The following is a 20,932-nucleotide window of genomic DNA, read 5'->3' as shown; positions in this document are numbered from 1 at the left end:
AAGCATCGCCTTACTGGACGCTGGGCGGTGCGAAACCCTCGCGGTACAACCGATACTTCCAATCACTTGCACACCTAGGAGAAGTATGGCCGTCAGGCCTTCATGCTCCGACCCCCGGGATCTCGTCAGCTTGACTGGCCAGTATCCCAGTCACAAGTATGGTGGCGGCGGGACAAGCCTCCGCAGACGCCCCCAGCCAAAGCCTGCTTGTGACAGCCGTCTGCACCCAAAAAGTGAAGAAAAACTTTGAAGGTAAAAAGAAGGCAACCAGAAGAACCTTGTGGGATCTCTTGGGTACTTTGGACCCAAGAGTGACCTATAAAGGCGCTTGTGGCAACAGCAACATGGTGTAGTGCCATGCGGCTGCCACAAGCGTAACGGGGTGGTGGTTTACTGCGGTTCCACCAGGTTACCCCTAAAAAAAAAAAAAAAAAAAATGAGCATCGTTTGAACCTATAATGGAGAGAAACTATTGAAGGTAAAAATGGCAACCACGAAGCATCCTTAAGGGAGCTCTCGGGTACTTTGGACCCAAGAGTGACCTATAAAGGCGCTTGTGGCAATAGCAACATGGTGTAATACCATGCGGCTGCCACGAGCGTAACGGGGTGGAGGTTTACTGCGGTTCCTCCAGGTTACCCCTAAAAAAAAATGAGCATCGTTTCTATAGACAGCCTAACACTTTCATGGGGTGAACAGAAAATTTTCAAGTTTTTTATTATTTATTTTTATATAATAAATAGAAACTTTCTTCTCCTGTAACAAAGCGGCTACTGGCTGGAACTGAACCAAATTTTGTGAGTTAGGCTTAAATTAGGTAACCTAACAATTATATCAAGTAGCTAGTACGATTTGAGAAAAAAAAGTCATTTTTAAAGAGCCCTATTGCACATTGCTATTGCCGCGACGTCAGCTGATCCCACTCTCGCCACTCGGCCGCATCCTTGCTCTTGAGCTACACCCTCGTTTCGCCAGACAGCATTGTTGCGTCACACTGCCAATCTACTCAACGATGAATAATTTGGGGCTGATTGTGGGGGTTCCAGGGCCATGAGTGGAATAAAATTTATATTTTCGTAATCAGTGCAGAGTCAGCTTTCGATTGATACCCGATTCATCAAATTTGATGCTCGGCAAGCCGGTCAAAAATCACCGTCAATTTGCCTTTGAATAAATGTAAAGAATGACGTGACACAATTTCATTGAACCGTGAGATTTGCCTGTGTCGACACCATATAGGACACTATGATTGTTACATATTAATTTAGCTACTTGAGCTCTCTTATCCCACCGTCTTTTTTTCGTTTGATTTATTCTCATTCTTCAATGTGTTCTGGTTTCTTGATATATGGTCGAGTTTAGATTCTTATTGTTTTGAATAGGTCTTCGGACAGTTCCATCTGAAGCTATACATATCACCTGATCTTAGAAAAAAGCGTTGCTAGCTAGGTCTTAGGCCTAGCAATCCATATTTTGAGGCATTGTTGAGATTGCCGACGACGTTAAAGACGCATGGTTCAAAATTGCTTGGTATATCACTAAACCCATGAAATCTGCTAGAAAAGCTGTGTTTTCAAAAAAACGTTACTATACTGTGCGAATCTCCGCTGTTTCCGGAATTTATCAGCAAGGACAACTTCACCAAACAAATTTCGAAGCTGCAGTTGTCTGATTCAACCGTGACAAGAAGAGTAACAGCAATGTCAGTTGATCTTTTGTCGCATGTTTTGAAACACGTTGCCGTAACCTAGCATTGGACAAAATCCTCGGACATTGCAACGCTAATTGTATTGGAGTATTCTATCGGAGTGGATGTATTTGTAGACGTAACGCTGGCCGGCAAACGTGGGGAGAGGGGACTAGCAAACAACATCAACTTGACAAAGCTGACTAGTAGTATATAACAGCACGTTCTCATGCGGACCAATTAAATCGCAGCATTTGATCACGTGACTACTTTTGAATTTCAAATCAAACAGAGAAAAGCGCGCGAAAGAGTTATATCAATAGTGCTTCAATAGGGACAATGGGTGACAATATATGTCAATAACGAGCGTGACCGTCATTGTATTGCGTCAGCTGATCGCATAATAGGTGTATCACAACGATATATATGTATGTCGCTTATGAGATTATACCATCAAAGAAATCAAGGATTGCAATTGGAAGATGTCGGGGATTACAGCTTCTGATGTATACGACATTATAGATAGGGTTCATTACAAGACTTGGAAAAGATTTGCTAGAGATCAACTTAAGTTAACAGACTTAGAAATTGCTGATTGTGAATACGCGGATCCCAAGAACTTAACTGAACAATGTTATCAAATGATACAAATATGGGTTCGTAAAAATGGTCGATGTGCTACAATTGACAGACTCGATGAATTAGCTAATAGTTGTATGTATGATTGTACTACCACACGGAATTAGCTCGACCAGAAAAATGAGAACAGTCCATTTGATTTACCGTTACCAGATTTGAATGTCTCAATGAGTTTACCGTTGGGAATTAACGCGCCAAAAGTAGTTATTTAAACACCACTACGAGTGAGTGGGACATGAGAAATGGATATACTTCTGAGTGAAGACTCCGATATCGCGTTCTACGTGATATTATGCTCTTGCATTAAAAGCTATTGCTGTATCAATATATACAAGAAGAAAAGAGATTCCGAGATTGCAGAAGCTTGCAACGATCTTAAAGCTGCTATCTGTAAAGTCTTCGGGCAATGAAGCTAATATTCATACTATTCTTGCTGATGCTAAATTGGAAATCAACGGATGCTCCCGAATTGTTATACCCTTTCAGCGTGAAATATCACGAAGAGGACTGCTTAGCTACTGACCAAGAAGCAATGAAATTGATTTTACGTTATATCGGAGCATATTCTTTGACTAACTGTACGCATACCGAAATAAACTATTGAATGATGATTTGTATTGTCTTGTCTCGACTTTGTTAGGTTGTGCTTTCAGTGCATACTCGTTACCGTCTCGTTGTGATATAGAGCTACTAGCTTCGTGGTTCTGACACAATTTTTTCTAACACCAAAGCTTTAAGAATAGAGAGAGAGACACAAATGTAGGATGAGATTTATTATTCAGACCAAATAGGAATTTACCATTTTATTTTCCATTAACACATATTCAACCAGTAATTTAAAATTGCTGAGAATTTTGCATCCACCCAGCAGGGCGATGTCCGTATTGAGGTGGCGGTGGCGGCGCTACGCCAGCATTCATTCCATAATAGGCGTTTTGCGGCGCTGCATTCATGCCATTAGTCGCGAAGTTCGCTTGAGGATGATCTTTCGATTGGATTTGTCCCGATTCTGCGATGAAGCGAGATGTTTCCTGCAGAATGAACGATAGCGGACCACGGTCAGGATCCTGTACCACGTTACCTATATAAAGATATAGTTTATTAGTACAGAATTTCATTAGATATTTACAATCTAACATACTTGGAGAATAAATTGTAAATTCGTCTGCTGGGTTAATCTGCTGGAAACATTCAACACCATCACGAGTATAGGTCGCGACGAGACCCCCTTTGTGTGTGAAGACGGCTTTGTATCGTTGAATGGCACCCGAAGTACGATGTAAGCGCAATTGATGATGATCAATTACATCATCATTTATGCTTTCAAGTCGTAGCTTCGATATGTTATTAAAAACATATAACTCTTTTTTCATTGTTGGACCACCAACAATTCTACTATCACCTCTTATTGCGATGCTCATATTGATTCTAAATTAATATAGCAAACACAATATAGTTATTATTATTATTCAGTGAAAACATGAATCCCCACACGAGAAAATAGATTAAGAATGAGTCTTGTCATTTCTTTTACTTAGTAAAGCACAACGACTATTCACTTGTTCATGCTCAACCCATACATTATCACAATGACAGAGATTTTCGAATAGTTTTCCACACATATAGCATTTGGCTAAATTTTCGAAGCCGAGATGAAAATATCCACATTCTGCTAATTGATAGGCACTACTGTTGAAATTTTCTTTGTAAGGTTCGAACGAACGTAATCTACGTTCAAAATTCATATTGAAAAACACAGCTTCGTTCTGCTTCGCATTTCGATTACAAATTTCATAAACGATATCACCGACTTCATTCTTCATTGCCTGATGTGCACCTAACGGCTTAATAGACACCATCTCGTTATATTGAAGAACTGAAATATTTATAAGGAATGGGAGCTTTTATAGCTGTGTAGAATGCGATGCTGTATTCTGATTGGAAGATTTTTCAACTTTGAAATGCTTGGTGGTCGTTTGATTTAAATTTACAACATTCCAAAGTTCGAATATGTTGTTGGTTAAAAATACAGTGAAAGTATCGGTCTAGAACACGATACTGTATTCTGATTGGTAGATTTCCAACTTTGAAATGATTGGTCGTACTTTGATTTAAATTTATGACATTCCAGAGTTTGAATATGTTGTTGGTTAAAAAATTCGTTGAAAGTATTGGTATGAATTGTAACGAACGTTACTTTCGCGCACTTCCATTTATTTTAGAGTTCAATCTGAGTTTACTTTGTTTTAAGAAATTTGATAGAGGTTCGTTTTACCGTCTACTATTCATTGCTTTTCAAACACTCAATGCATTGTTTGCTCTACCAACAAAGCGAAAACGACGGTTGGGAATGTCTTTTGTTCGAACGGGCTGTTACTATCTATCAACAATTTCAAATCCTAACGGTTAATGTTTGTCCGTTAGTGAGCGAACATTTTTCTTATGTGATTCTGGCGCGAAGCATTTTCGTATAAGATTAGCCGAATGTGAAATGAGTTATCACTAAATCTGAGCGAATCAGTGAAAAGTATTCGAGATGTCTTTGCAAGTTGAAGTAATTATGGATGATGATAGTCAGCAGTTGCCAAGCAACCAATCAACCCGAGAAAGCAGTGACCATGCATTGAGTGTAGAAATTCCGAATCATATGAAATGTGATCAAATGGATAAAGATGATGAGGAACTCGTCGCTATGGATCGATACTTTAGACCCATAACGAAGATCCCATCTGCTAAAGAAGTTCTTCTGAAATCTTTGAGCGAAGAAGAATTTCGCGAACGCGTTGTCATACGTCAGATATGTCCCGCATTCCAAACTGATTCATCCCCATCAAAACAACAGGCTAATGACATCGAGCTAATTAGCAACGAGACCCAACTTAAGGATCAATTGATACCTCTGAGTCAATCAACACCAGTAGGTGAACAACCCGTTGAGAAAGTAACTAGCGATCTGGCCCCTTCTGTCAATCATCAAGCTTCGGGACAAGCAGTAGGCAATCCCGACACGGAAATGGATTTGTCTCTTGGTGCGGAGGCGATTGCCGAAAGTAGCGAGCCGCTAGGTGAAATTTCTCGTGATAGCAATGAGATCGCGAAGCAAATCCTACTGCGACGTATAGAGAAGAGCACATCGCAAGTTACAGAGCAACCTACTTTTAGCGAGCTTGTCGACGATTCCACTCATATTTCAAGTGGTTTTTCCGACTCTAATGTTGGCTCTATACCAAAGCCGAATATACCATCATCGCCAGATCAATCGTCAATAAGGATCTTTCCTAGATATTGGATCCAGCATGATCCTCCGGTCCTTAGGCCAATGCAAAGACATATACATGACACTACCAAAGCAGAACAGGAGTATGATGAGAAGAATCGCTTATTCATGCGTTGGCTAGTTGGATTAAGAGAGATGACAGAAATACATGATGGAACAGTCATGTATAGATATCTGGAAGAAAATATTGTTGAAATACAATATGGCGGGTTGAAACGGAGTCTCAATTTTCTTCGTGCCGCTCTGATAGTAGCTGTCGGTGAAAGCTTGACTCATGAAAAATTACTTGCTCCACACTTCTTTCTGGAAGGGGATTGCCATTCTGGAAAGGAAGTATTGCACGAAATGCTTTTCGGTAGTGAAACAGCAAATTATTTGCTGTCGAGTTTGGAAAATTTGAAAGCTTTCAAATATTATGATGCTACAAAATGTATTTCTGTGTTTCCGAACTGCGGAACGCTTTTCTTTGAAAATACTGCTTTACAGGAAACAATTCTGACTATAAATCGTACAGCAGTGCAATGTGAATACGGGATTATTAATCCATCTTGCTGCTTCATGCTTTGTGATAAACAAAATGGCTCTGACTTGATGACTGTCAAACATCCTATATCGTTCAGGGCTAAAACGATCATTGTAAAATTTGGAAGGGGTATTTACTCACCTTCTCTGGTCAGTTTCAACAAACATGCCCGTCGTGATGTTCTGTTCGATTTGTTGGAGAGAACTAAAACTTGTATTAAAGGAGTTAATGGCTGTGTTGAGAATGATCCCTTGGCTGAAGAACTGTATATCAGAGCATCTAGCTTCAGAACCAGAAAAAATGCAGCTTATGAATAATATGTTTTGCTTGTACGATTGTTATTTGCATGAACGATTGTTACCAATTCGAATTTTGTTTGCACCTTGACATTATGACTGAAAAAACTTGGCTGATGTATATATATTATTTGCATGAATGATTGTCACTAATTCGAATTTTGTTTGCAGCTTAACATTATGAATGATAACTTAGGCGATATAGCTGCATCCACCACTCAGAGAGACATGACACAAATTAGCGATATGTCGGCCTTCTATCAAAGTCTAATGGATCCACAGGAACCTTCACGAAAGCGTCCTCGTCAAGATATTGGTTCTTACTTCGAACACATGATGGATGATCATTTGAAAATGCAAGCGATGTGGAACCGCCTTATTTCGATGGAAGGATTCGAACAAGACTGGACAAAAAATTTTCTTGTCATTGCAAAAAACGTGATCAAAGATATCGAAAAACTGTTGTGTGACGATAAAACAGACTCGAATATTCGTGATACTGAGATTGCTAGATTGGACAGAATTAAGTTCATGTTTCTGTACGGTCTAAACCAATCTAAATTGCGCTTGAGATATAATTTCGTTTTCTAGTAAGTGAAATTGTGCTTTGTTTTACAGATATAGAGTAAATATAGGTAATATTTTCAATACTTTGTTGACACAGGATTTTACGACTGGACACCGTATCATACAAGCCCAAACGGTAAGCAAAACTGTGATTGAAATAAGCTTCTCAATTTCTAATGTTCTATGTTTTTACAGATAGCATAAATGACTCTACGCAGGCGATATTTGGATCGAGATTGGATCGTCGACGAATCCTTGGGCTTTGAAGATGCCGCCGTCGAAGTAATTGAAGAGCACTACGATTCGATCATTGACTCAACGTGGACGTCGAGAAATCGCGTGCGACATATAGTCAATATTCGGATGATTGAACGAGACCCCGCAGACATTCACGCGCGTATCGCAAGTATATACCCGCAACGATTTAGACAATTTAAAATAAATTATGGCTTTGGGTATCTACTATATAATCGCGAGTCTGAGCGATATACGTATTTTCACCCCCAATCATCGCAAGCTGTCCTCGATGTCCCAAGAACTATCATATCGCGTGAAGATTTTGATTCGTTTAGAAATGCAATTGATTTATCGGCCGGTTACGATTATGCGAATCGAGTCAGACCGGATACAAAATTTGTTTGTTCGGAGGTGCTACACATTACTTTATTCCTGTATGAAATGGAAAGACCTTTACTTAGCGGGGGCGTTGTCTCAGAAGAAATGGAAAGATTATCCAAATGTAGATATATCAGTGCTTTTATTCGTAATCGTGAAGGTGTACCATATACAGATAATCTCTGTCTGTTTCGATGCGTCTCATTTAGATTAATTAAAAAACGTGACGAAAGTCATGTTTCTCAATTGACTACGCAATTTGAAAATCGTTACGGAATTTCAGTTGCTAATGGTATATCCCTCGACCAACTATCGAAAGTGGAAGCGTGTTTTAACGTTAGAATATTGCTTTACGAGAAACGTGAACAAACCACGGTCTTGCGTCGTACTTCCAATGCGTCTGGACTCACAATTCATATTCACATGCTCGAAAATCACTGTTCTTTAATTTTGAATATAGAGAATTATACGTCTACTTTTATGTGTGATTCGTGTAAAACATTCTTTACCTTGAAAAGTAGTTTAAAACGACATATTAAAAATCATTGTAATTCTGAGAAAAGGTATCGCTACGGTTCTGGTGTTTATCGTCCTAAAGCGACGGTGTTTGAAGATTTGGAAAATGAAGGTATATTTGTTAGTAAAGAAAAACGTTTTTACAAATTCAGAATTTGCTTTGACTTTGAGAGTCTCTTAGTAAAAGAAAATCTCAAGCCCGATACAGCCAAAGTAAAATTTACCAGTAAACATGTCCCGCTCTCGGTCTCACTGTGTGATAATGTCACGAACGAAACAACTACATTTATTTCCAATGGCAACCCGCGTGATCTAATTAAAGAAATGGTCGATAAGCTTCATGAAATTCAAGAAATTGCGTCTTCGCAAATGCGTGCTATATATGACACCGAGTTGACCGCTCTTCGCGACTTGATTGAAGAACGTAAAGTGATTGATCCGATTAAAACGCGATCGTACCTGGAGTTGTTGTATCATCGCTTTGAAACGTGGTTAGATCAAATACCCGTAATCGGATTCAACTCGGCTCGCTACGATTTAAATCTGTGTAAAAAATATTTGATTGCTCTTTTGCGAGAGGAGAGCGGCTTTTTTGTATTGAAGCGAAACAGCAGTTACCTCACTATCTCCACAAATAAATTGAAATTTCTAGATATATCTCTATTCCTCGCTCCGGGATATAGCCTGGATGCGTATTTGAAAGTGTACGGTGATGGAGTAAACAATAAATTTTTCTTTCCATACGAATATATGACGCATATTGATAAATTGAAAGAAACATCGCTACCGCCACACGATAGCTTTTATAGTAGTCTTCGCGGGTATAATATTACAGCTGAACAATACCAAGAATGCGTCGATACTTGGAAGCGTCTCGATATGAAAACAATGAGGGATTTTTTAAAATACTACAATGAATGTGATGTGGTCGGCTTTCTCGTCGCGGTAAATAACCACTTCGACTTTTATAAAAAACTGGGGATTGACATGTTCAAAAATCACGTCAGCTTACCGAGTATAGCTAATCGACTTATGTTCGATGAAAGGTGGGAAATCGCTTTATTCAATAAAGCCAATGCCGATCTCCATCACACTGTAACTAATAACTTAATCGGTGGATTGGCACAAATTACAAACCGGTATGCAATGGCAGACGAGACCAAAATTCGCATTTTGAAGTATGGAGACGCAGCCAAAGACGTGAAATCTATAGTAGGGTATGACAGCAACGCATTATATTTGCACGCCATTGATGTCAATATGCCAACTGGATATGTCACCCGTTGGCTGTATGATGAAGTGAAACAGAAATTTCATAGAAAACAGACTTATCCGTCCATGATCGAACTCGAGTGGTTAACTTATCAAAGCATTGTTCGCGGTATTCCGATTCGTCACGCTTGGAACGGTCCGCAAGTGAAACTGGGAGCGCGTAGAATTAGCGTAGATGGATACTCAGCGGAGCGGAAGTTAATATTCAACATGGACGGATGTTGGTGGCACTCGTGTCCTTGTATATCTAATAATCAAAATATTAATCATAATCGACGCATTAAAACCGAAGAAACCACCGCTTATTTTGAACGCCTAGGATATCAGGTCATTCGAGTGCGCGAATGTGAATGGAAAGCAATGAAGCGCGATCCAGACATTGCGCGCCTCGTTGCACATTTACAAAGGAATGTGACAAAAGAATATTTACTCTCGCAAGAACAAATACTCGATCGAGTCGTTAACAATCGCTTTTTCGGTGCGATAGAATGCGACGCGCACTGCCCAGATCATTTGAAATCTAAGTTTGAAGAGTTACCGCCTTTCTTTAAGCACATCGAAATTAATGAATGTGATATCGGTCCGCATATGGCTCAATACGCAAGGGAAAACAAAGTCAAGTTTCCAAAAAAAGCGCTCGCGTCCAGTTATTTCATCGAAAAGCAATTGGTTACTACCGACTTGTTGAGTTGGTACTTGCGTCTCGGAATGGTGGTCACACGTGTTTATCAATGTTTGGAATATGAACCTAAAAGACTATTTCGCAACTTCGTAGATCGCGTAACTACGCTACGGCGTAAAGGTGACGTCATTCCTAGAGACCATGCACTTGAAATGCAGGCATTAACCTTCAAGAATCTTGGAAATAGTGCTTTCGGAACCACTATACAAAATCCAGCCAAATATAAAAATCACAAATATGTGACTTGCGATGAAGTTCAAGCGCTCATCAAAAAACCGAATTTTATCGACGCTGATGAAATTGATTCGGACTTAATTGAAGTAACCTCACGGCCCGATACGACTCAACTTGATCAACCCGTCATCGTAGGGTTCTTCATATTTAATCACAGTAAGCAACGGATGTTGTCGTTCATGTATGACTTCCTCCACGTGTACATAAACGATTGTGATCAATTTCATCTTGAACTTGACACCGATTCCTGTTACCTTGCGATATCAGCTGATTCTATCTACTCATTGATCATCCCTTCAAAGCGTAAAGAGTTCTTTGAAGTTCATGATCAGTGGTTGGTTCAAAGGGCGTGCGTTAAGCATAAAACAGACTTCGAAAGGGACCCAGTCGCTTTCAAAATCGATGAACCGTGCTGTATCGCTGCTCATAATTACTCTAAGCGAACACCGGGTTTGTTTAAAGTAGAATGGAGTGGACGGGGGTTTGTAGGCCTCAATTCAAAAACCTACTATTGCTCGGGTGATACAGATAAATATTCTTCAAAAGGTTTGAGTAAAACGGCCTGCAAAACTTTCAAAGATTTCAAAGGTGTATTGCAAAACCGTTCTATCTCCGGTGGCTATAACTCCGGATTCCGTTGCTTTCAGGGAGAAATATTCACATATCATCAATATCGTTCCGCTCTATCATACGGTTACTATAAAAGAATTTTATTGAGTGATGGGATTCATACTGTACCGCTTGCTTTGTAATAAAATGTTGTCTGTTTTGTAATAAAATGGAGCGTGCACGTGTCTTAAATTCTCCGTTCAGGATGATCATAGCTGGACCTTCGAGCTGTGGTAAGACATGTTTTGCCTATAGACTTGTGCAAAATGCCAAGAAGATCATTGCGCCTTATCCAAGGAAGATTATTTGGCTGTACAATAATTATCAGCCGTTATACGATAAAATGAAGGGTGTGAAATTCCACCAAGGTCTAGACGAGTTAGAACATTTACAGCAGGGTGGTAATGGACATACTCTGATAATACTAGACGACATGATGACGGAAGCACAACAAGCGAGGGACCTATTCATACGTCATTCCCATCATAATAATGTCTCAGTAATCCTATTAGTCCAGAACATATTTCACCGAGGTGGTGGTTTTCGTGACGTCACTCTCAGCGCTAGCTATATTGTGGTGTTTAAAAATCCACGTGACGTTTCACAAATACGTTACCTTTCACGGCAAATGTTCCCGGACAATCCTACTATGCTTACAGAAGCATACAAAAGAGCAACTCGCGAACCTTATTCATATATTGCCATTGATTTAACCCAAGAGACACCGGAAAAGTATCGACTTCGTACCAACATATTTCCGGACGAACGCATGACTGTGTATTTGGAATAAATAGCGCGCTGCTCGAACGATAATCATCATTCGTGATGGCTAAGGACGCGCGAAGACTCATTTTGAAAAAACGTTTAAAAGATCATCTTACCAAATTGAAAACTTTACGGAGAGCTAAAAACCCCGAACGTATTCAGTTATTGAAGCATAAGGAATTTGTCGCTAGTGTGTGCGAGTGTCTTCGAAACCTGGTGGCGGGCGATGTACCTATTTCTAACGCAAGAAAATCTAAATTGAAAAAACACAAAGCCAGCATACGGAAGGTCCTCTGTTGCAAAACTCAAAAAGGCAGGCGCAAAGTTTTGCAAAGAGGTGGCTTTCTTTCGGGTAAATACGTGTAACTTTGATTCAATACTTTATCTAACGTTATTCCGTTCCTAGCCATTTTGAGTGCCGCTATTCCGATACTGGGAAGCCTCTTGGGCGGACTGACGAGAAATGCGTGAGCTCTATTTTCCACCGCTACTAACAAAAGATGGATACGAAAGGAAATTTGACAAACATATTGCCAAAATCAGAGACTCGGATTTGACTCGCGTGCAAAAATTAGCGCTTTACAAACACGGTATCAATGTCTTGAGAAACCTAAGAAAGAATGACGCGACGATAAAAGCGCTCGCAAACGCTTCGTCACTCGACGATAAAAACGCGTCGCCGCCCGTCATTAAAGCAGACGCAGCGCGCGCGCCACCATCTGATGACACAAACGCGACGCCGGGGCCCCCGCACGCGTTTAATTGGAGCGTTACTAAACAGGAGGGAGATACTCCAAAGAAGAAAAAACCTAAGAAAAAAGCAAAGAAAAAGGTCGACCTCAAACCTCCGCTTAACTGGAAAGAATTCGATACTCCGCGTCAACAAAAGCCCAATCAACGCTACTTTGGGAAAATATGGACAAAATAGACTACTTCGATCCCAAAAAACCTTATTCTTATAGGGGTGCTTACCTACAGAAAGACAGCGAGTGGTTGAAGGGACAAGATAGTTATACCTATCACTTTCCCATTCGAAAAAGATTTAAACGTCGCCAAGTTGTTGTGTCAGGGATCGGAGCACAGTTTCAAAGCGATTTAATCGACGTACAGTCTATTTCAAAATACAATCGTGGATTTAGATATATCGTTCTTATTATTGATGTTTTCTCCAAGTATGTGTGGATGATTCCGATTAAAAATAAATCGAGTGACAACATGATATCTGCTTTCAAAAAAGTTTTCAAAGAGAGCCTTCCATTGGTGCTACAGACAGACAGAGGTACAGAATACACGAGTCGAGCTTTTCAGAATTTTCTCAGAAAAAACAAGGTGCGGTACTTTTACACGAAAAGCGAATTGAAATCTTCGATTGCGGAAAGGGCTATCCGTAGTTTCCGTCAAATCTTCTACCGCTATTTCACGAAAAATAACACCAGCAATTATATCGATGTGCTAGATGATATGGTCTATTCGTACAATCACACCAGACACCGCTCGTTAGGGATCCCTCCTAGTGAAGTTAATAGACATAATCAAGAAAGCATTTGGCAAAAAATGTATGGATTTCGCGACTCCAAACTACCCACTTTAGCGGTCGGGACCCCTGTACGCATCTCGAAAATTCGCAATCTGTTTGAGAAGTCTAGTCGACCCAACTGGCAACCCGAGATATTTTACATTGCCAAAGCCATGAAAGGAGATCCGCCCACGTATCGCTTACGTGATTACAATAACGAAATAATTGACGGACAATTTTACAGACAAGAAATTCAACCCGTTACTGAACCGCAAAAATGGCAAGTCGAAAAGATTATAAAGAGGCGACGGCGTGGTAAACGCAGTCAGTTTTTAGTGAAGTGGTTGAATTATGGACCGGAATTCAATACCTGGGTCGATCAAAAAGATATCGTCGAACCGTAACTTTTATCAATTCATTGCTCAAGTTATAATTATACTGCTCATCGTGAGTTTTTCGCTGTATAATTTGAGTGTCGTGCAAGACAACAAAGAGCTTTGGGTGTCGCTGTTATCATCGTGTGTGGGATATATGTTACCGGCTCCAAAGATACCCAAACTATGAGTTATATTACGTTATTTTCCAATGCCTCCATGGACAGGTTTCCACAAAATACAGCTGCGGTTTACACCAACGAACTAGACACCCCCAGAAATGTAGAAAGAAGCGAAGTCGCGTTGACTGAGATAGGCTTCCCAACCGATTTTAACGAACGGATCGCAATCACAAATAACTACTACGGTTTCGACATTATGGGTCCCAGTGAAGTCACAAGAAGACTGAAGTTCAAAATTGGTGAATATGAATCTGTATATGACATGTTTAAATCGTTGGAGAGCATTAATCCCGATGTGAAAGTCAAGTGTTTTCCTGAAAGTGATAGCCTGACGGTTTCGATTCCACACAAAAACATTGCAGCTAGTGCAAGACCGGGAGAGGATACGCGATGTCGAATCGACACCAGAGAGTACGATTATACTGGGACACTTGAGCATCTAGAATTGACGGCAGTTAGGGTTACTCTCCTACGTTTCATATTACCGAAGAATAGAGCAGAGCTATCCGCATACTTTTTTACTGACAAGACAATACATCTCAATTTTGATGTACGACCCTTGTCGAAAATCGATTTCGTATACGTTCATTGCGACATCATTGAACCCCAAGAGTCTAGCGGTTCACTACAGCGTTTATTACGAGTTGTAAAAGTTGAAGGAGATAAGAAGGTGTTTTCAAAATATTACGTAAAACCTTTCTTTCTTCCGCTAAGTATAAATAGATTGGAACGTGTAAAAATTTCCTTGCTGGATCACAAAGGGGGTGAAATTCCGTTTCGAAGCGCTCCATCGAGCGCTGTACTTCAATTCCGAAAGCGCGGTATCGCACTATGAAATACATTCACATTAGCAGTTTGGAATCAGATTTTGTTCTTGAGCTAGCACGACCGATTGCAGGAAAATACGAACAGGGGCTAGCGGAGTTCTCGATTCGCAACGAGTTCCAACCTACTTTACCTGCTTTCGACGCACTGTTATGGCAATTTCAGGATGAGAAAACATCGCCTCTGATTCAAGTGGGAAGTAAAAATCATTATTATTACCCCAAGGGTAATTATTATGACTTCAAAAGTTTGATTGATAGAATCAATCGCACGCAGGACCAAGTATATATTAACCAGCTAGGAAGTTCTAATGCTATGTTAGTCATTCCACCTTACAAATCGGGTGCGTTTCCTAACTTCGTGAAGAATCCAACCGGAGTCAGAAATCCGGTTTTCGTGTATGGAAAGCTTCAGAAGAAAAAGCTGCTAGGAGGGAATTATTTAACTTCAGAGATCACTCTGAGGGATTCCATTACGCCTATCACCAATTTATTAATTTATACCGATCTCATTCGACCGCAATCAGTCGGCGACACGAAAGCTCCGCTATTACGAAACATCCCCATTACGAGTAGTGTCAATGAATATCAACATCATATATTCGAAAAAATATACTTTTTCCCTATGATAACGGAAGACGCTCGTCGAATTCAGATTAGTATCAAAGACGATAAAGGTACGGGTATAAATCTGAAGGGGTCCATGATTGATATCACACTTGCTTTACGTCATCATGAGAGCACATTACTGTTGTGATCGCGATGCCTTTCAACAATACTATGGTGTGCAAAGTGGTAATGGCATAAACTATTTTCGAGGACGAGTGCAAAGAGGACACGGTTTAGGAAATCTGTTTCGTAGTTTGGGACGAAGTGTTGTACCATTGATATCAAAAGGGGCGAAAGCTCTCGGCAAACAACTACTCCATACAGGAGCAGAAGTAGCTTCTGACGTATTGGGTGGGCAAAACGTCGGTGAAAGCTTCAAAATAAGAGGCAAACAAGCAGCTAGCAAAGCTCTTGACAACTTCCTAGGCAAGAGAAAGGCACCTAGAAAAAAGACCACGAAACGGAAAAAGCGCCGACGGGACATTTTCGATTAAATAGAACTCTCCTACTTTATTTTTTCATTAGCTAGCAGACTCGCGAAAGATGACGGAGCTAATTCACGCGAAATCTGCCGAAGGCGTACATCCTAGCTTGGATCTTTTTCAACTCCCACCTACCCAGACAAGCGTTGAGAAGAAACGGATCATTAAGATTCCGCCTGTGTCGGACAACGCAAGCGTAATTATTTACCGCTATGAAGGCTGTGAAGATTTTATTGATTTAAGCGAATCCTATTTTTTGTTTCGCTTGAAACTATTGAAAGGCGATGCGGATCTAGCTGCTACGGACAGCATTGGAGTTGTGAATAACATTCTGGATTCTCTAATTTCTCAACTTCACATTAAAGTCGGGAACCATACCCTGAAACAAGACGTGAAGCTACAATGTTATTCGGCCTACTTACACTATCTGTTCACACCTCACGACGTGCAAGAGACAACACTTCTTACACAAGGATGGGTCAAAGACACAGAGAAGCAATTGGATGATTCGGCCCTAGGCGACGCTGCGGCTAACAAAGGTCATAAGGCGAGAAGTTTGCCTTATGGCAGGAGCAAAGTCGTTGAAATTCACGGTAAAATACATCATGGGTTGTGTTTGCAAGACCGTTATATTTTGGACGAGGTTCCGTTAGAGTTCGAATTGACATTGAATCCGAAAAGTTTCTTTCTGTTTGGAGCCGCTACCAGCAATTTCAAAATCATCAAAAAAGAATTGCACCTATGTGGAGTGCGGGTAACCGAAGATGTGAAATCTGCCATGATGGTAGACGCACCGGCTAGGTATCCCTTTATGGACATGAAGCTGCTGACTCGAACTTTTGCGGCTAACACCACTCAAATCGATATTGGTAATCTGTATTCGGGAACCCTGCCGACACGTTTGATTATAGCCATGGTGAAAACCGAGGCATTCCAAGGAGCATTAGATAAGAACCCATATAATTTTATTCATAATAAAATGAATCGGGTTGAATTGAAAGTAAATGGTTTCCTTATGCCAGAGGGTGGCTACGAACTTGATTTTGAAAACAATCATTATTCCGAAGCCTACCTAAATCTCATTCAATCTATGGGTGCCATCGAACGACAAAAAGGCTTGATTTCACCTTCCGAGTTCGCAAATGGATACACGCTTCTGGCATATAATTTGCGAGGTGACGATTTAGATGACTGCTTCGAGCTGCAGAAAAGTGGAACGATCAGTCTTCGAATCACCTTTCCTGCAGCAGGTGTTGAGAGTGAAACGACTCTGCTGTGCTTTATGGAATTTCAAAAAATACTGGAAATAAGCCAAGCTCGCACGGTGACCGTGATATGAACGGACAAGAAATAGATGAAATATTGTATAGTTACCATGCTACGAAACAACACTATCTAGGGAATTTCCCTATTGATCAACTCCCTCAGCGCCCGAAACCTCCTTATTCAATTGTGATCAATTATGATGAAAGTCACGAGGAAGGTAGTCACTGGGTTTGCATATATGCCGATCAATATGAAACCCATTTCCACGATAGCTTGGGTATCACTCCATTCAGGATTGAGATTGCGAGTTTCCTTGATCCCGAAAATTATACTAGCTCAATAAAACCATTACAGCATGAAAGGTCAGACGCTTGTGGAGCTCATGCAATTGCATATATCGTGAAACGCTCTACTGGTATGAGCACACTACAGTATTTGGATCACTTCGGTGATGATCGAAAAGAGAACGACGATATCGTAGTGGACTTCGTTAGAATCTTGAAATGGGAGCAACTAGTTTCACCATCATAGAATACTTTGGAGATGATGACAAGGCCTACATGAAAGTCCAAGGAAAAATTATTGTCATGAATGCAAATCGTATTCATAGAATTTCTTTCGAGCCGTTTCACATACGCATTTACCCGCATGATAACGAAGTTACAATTTTCCGCGGGTCTGATTGGATACCAGTGCGTTTTCCTAAAAATTGCATGTATATAGATGTGTTGTCGAAGCATAGAATTATTCGTCGTAACCGTGGTGAACTTGTCGTTTTTCGTAAACTAAAATCATGGGAATTTTTGAGAAATCGCTTTTAATAAATTTGTGTGTATTCATCGGAGTTATATATAAGTGGTTATTGCTCGGGATCTAGTCAGTGTCATCATGAATGCGCTTATAGTATCGATGTGTTATCGCGGAAAGCCGCACCATGTCGAAAATGAAGGAACGTTACAAGACATTCAGATTATGACAGATATCTTAGTACAGAAATTCAAATTCAAGACTGAAGATATCAAAGTGTTGCGTGAAGAGCAAGCCACTCTTGGAAATTTTTCCAGAGAGCTTCAAACGATGGCCGATAGTAGCGCCAAGATAAACTTCATATATTTCGTCGGTCACGGATTTTCATGTCCAAATAACACAAAAGAAAATGATCCTGAAGCTCGCGATTCCGGATTTGTATTTTATGATAGGCATCTACTCGATGATGATATGTGTGAGCTATTAAAAAGCTTTCGTAAAGATACAAAAAACCTACTCATGTTTGCGCAGTGTTATAGTGGTAACTCTGCCGATTTGAAATTTCATTTACGAGAAGACGCTGCTTCGCAAGCACTCAAGCGCAAACGAGACGTAAAATCCAAAACTGTTCTCATAAGTGCAGTTAGTGACGATCAAATCAGTTGGTGTTTTGAAGACGGTAGTGCTTTTGCAAAGAATTTCAGAACCGTCATACGTGAACACGACGAAATCAAATTCTTCGATCTTATGCGTAAATTGCGACAACTAGATAAGAGACAAAAGTGTTCGATATCATCAAGCTTCAAATTGGATGAACACGATCATCTCATTCGAAAAAGAAGTTTCAGTTGGATAAAATCTCAATGGAAGAAATCGAAATAATAACTATCGTTGCAACCGCGCTGCTATTTCTGGAATTCTTATTATATACGCTATTTTGCTGTGGAGAAGAATGTGAACGTAAATCATGACTATGGCTCGCATTTGTATTGGTCCCCTACGCTTGAGTAGTAATGGAGATCGTAGGTATTATGAAAAAACGATTGTATTACCGAAAGTGAGATCTATCACTATTCCTTTCTCATGTGAAATAATGTATCGTACCAATAAGATCGTAGTGAAGAAACTGCATGTTCCTCACTACGGTAAGATTGAATCTCCGACAATCACTGTCTGCAAAGACAAACATTACTGTTTACCGCGTACCTGTCCTATTCTTATAGAATTTAAAGGGAATGCGATCGTTGTAAAAAATATAATCGTATTCGAAGCGTTACACAACGCGCGATTTTATGATGCTTGTTATTAGTTTGATATGTCTGTAATAAAATCGCAAAACAACTACGGCTCCTCCTTCGTGTTCTAGTCAGATACAGCATCAATAGAAAAGTCGTGGAGACTACGGGAATTGAACCCGTATCTTCTATTTGCAAGACAGATACTCTACCATTGAGCTAAGTCCCCATTCAGACGAATAACAACGCAACCAGACGTTGATTTTTATTATTTATTACAAGAACAATACGGAATGTATAATGCAATTCCACGCTACTCGCGGTGGATTAAAACAACACTATTTTTCTTGCTGGGTGACTTGCGTATCTTCCATTGCATGTCTACGGGTATATTGAGTAGCTAGTTGGAAATAACGTTCCTTATTTTTTAAATACATTTCCGCACTCTCTTGATCCATCGGATCATAAGGGTTTGGTGAAGCGAGCAATGAACGTATTGATATCAGTAGAGTGGACGTTGTCATCGCTGGTGACCATTCCTTCTGTAAAATATCGACACATATGGTACCTTTACAGCTTACGTTAGGATGGAATATCCGTGTTTCAAATCGCATTTTAGGAGGCTTGAATGGATACTCGGTAGAATATTCGATTGATAATCTGAACACATCACCTTCGTAGGGCGTTCCGTTTGGTCCTTGGATCGTTGCCCACCAACTATACATATTCTTTTCATTGAATGGTCCTGCTCGGATACCTTCGTAAGCATTCTGCTTAAATTTTGCTTGTTCATATATCAAACGCTTCAAAGCACGCATGCCTATCGAATGATAGTATTCGAACTGTCGCACTTGCTTTCAAATAAATTATAATTCAATCTAATTATACATGTAAATAGAAATAGGTTACAGAATAATGAATGATATGATTAATGTATGAAATGACATGCGTCGCGCATTTCAAATCTACAACAAAAAATATATTAATGTATGAGATGAGATGCGTCGCTCATTTCTAATCTGTAACAATTTTTCATGAATAGGCTGTTTAATTCCACGGCGGTTCCTTGTTTGATAGTAATACACTTTCCATTTATGGCGATATCTTCCTCATGAATCTTCATTGATTTTTTTTCGTTGTCTTCGTCACGTATGATCACCCACGTATATCCTTCACGGCGTTTTATCATGAACTGCTGCTCAAATTTTATCGTCGCTACACCCGTTACTATTATACTCTTTGAAGTTTGGTCCATTGTAATATTTGTTGGAGATTCGAATTTGACATCGTTAATCACTATTCTTCCCATCGTCACTCAAATTTCGTATTGAATGGCTTAGCATCAAATTTGTGACTTAAATAGTCCCCTAAACTTCTTCTACAATCATTGTCAATACAATGATGATCACACCATCGCGGAATAAACATATATATGATTGCAAACTTGTCACGTGATCAAAGCTATGTATGGTGCAATATCGCTAGGTTATTAGCCATTGTACAATAACGGTCACACAACTCTTTCGCGCGCTTTTCACTGTTTGATTTGAAATTCAAAAGTGGTCACGTGATTGGAGTGGGTCTAAATACCCACTTTTGACGCGTTAATCAAAACAACAGCAACGAACGCTAGGCGAGATGGGCAGAAGACTGCAAATCCTGAACAATGGAGGGTGTAACACCAGAACGAGCGAAAATATACTTCGAACATTTGGACAAGCACTGGGAGAGGAACTGGGATGGAGCTTGCGATGGGATGGCTGTATAGGAATAATTGGACTGTATATAGGAATAAGAATGATTTGTAGTGATGCTAAAAAAATATATAATTACAAATTTGGCGCGTGATCAAAGCTGTGTATGGTGTAATATCACTAGCTTTGGACTTGTCTACGGTATTAACCATTGCACAATACCGTAACGTTCGCTAGCACACACCCCATTATGCTGTCACGGTTCGCTCTCCTAACCCACGCCCATTAACACCCATTATGCAATCAGCTGACACCAATACA

At 40.1% G+C, this 20,932-nt stretch overlaps 2 protein-coding genes, 1 long non-coding RNA gene and 1 other non-coding gene across 4 annotated transcripts in view; 2 read left to right on the top strand and 2 right to left on the bottom strand.

Moving 5' to 3' along the window:
• LOC145453684 (cilia- and flagella-associated protein 43-like) overlaps window positions 1–20,932 on the top strand; it is a 252,286-nt gene that overhangs the window by 23 nt on the left and 231,331 nt on the right. The gene's annotated exons all lie outside the window — the stretch shown is intronic.
• LOC145454318 (uncharacterized protein F54H12.2-like) lies at window positions 15,731–17,008 on the top strand. Its single transcript, XM_080332311.1, has one exon. It carries the CDS (start codon window positions 15,731–15,733, stop codon window positions 17,006–17,008), a length of 1,278 nt encoding a protein of 425 aa, XP_080188437.1.
• On the bottom strand, window positions 19,076–19,146 carry Trnaa-ugc (transfer RNA alanine (anticodon UGC)). Its single transcript has one exon. It is a non-coding gene; the product is annotated as a tRNA-Ala (tRNA).
• Window positions 19,176–20,393, bottom strand: LOC145454746 (uncharacterized). The gene is made up of 2 exons (XR_013920216.1): window positions 19,591–20,393; window positions 19,176–19,459 (listed from the first exon to the last, which is right to left on the bottom strand). It is a non-coding gene; the product is annotated as an uncharacterized LOC145454746 (long non-coding RNA).

This window comes from Botryllus schlosseri, chromosome 13 (genome assembly GCF_051294905.1).
Source record: "Botryllus schlosseri isolate E-star chromosome 13, Bs_hap1, whole genome shotgun sequence".
In the NCBI taxonomy this organism is placed as follows: domain Eukaryota; kingdom Metazoa; phylum Chordata; class Ascidiacea; order Stolidobranchia; family Styelidae; genus Botryllus; species Botryllus schlosseri.
The sequence above is the reverse complement of the archived record's forward strand: the minus strand, read 5'-3'. Positions and strand labels throughout refer to the sequence as shown.

Coding starts and splice junctions, on each gene's coding strand:
- LOC145454318 (XM_080332311.1), top strand. CDS start 15,731: ATGACGGAGCTAATTCACGCGAAATCTGCCGAAGGCGTACATCCTAGC.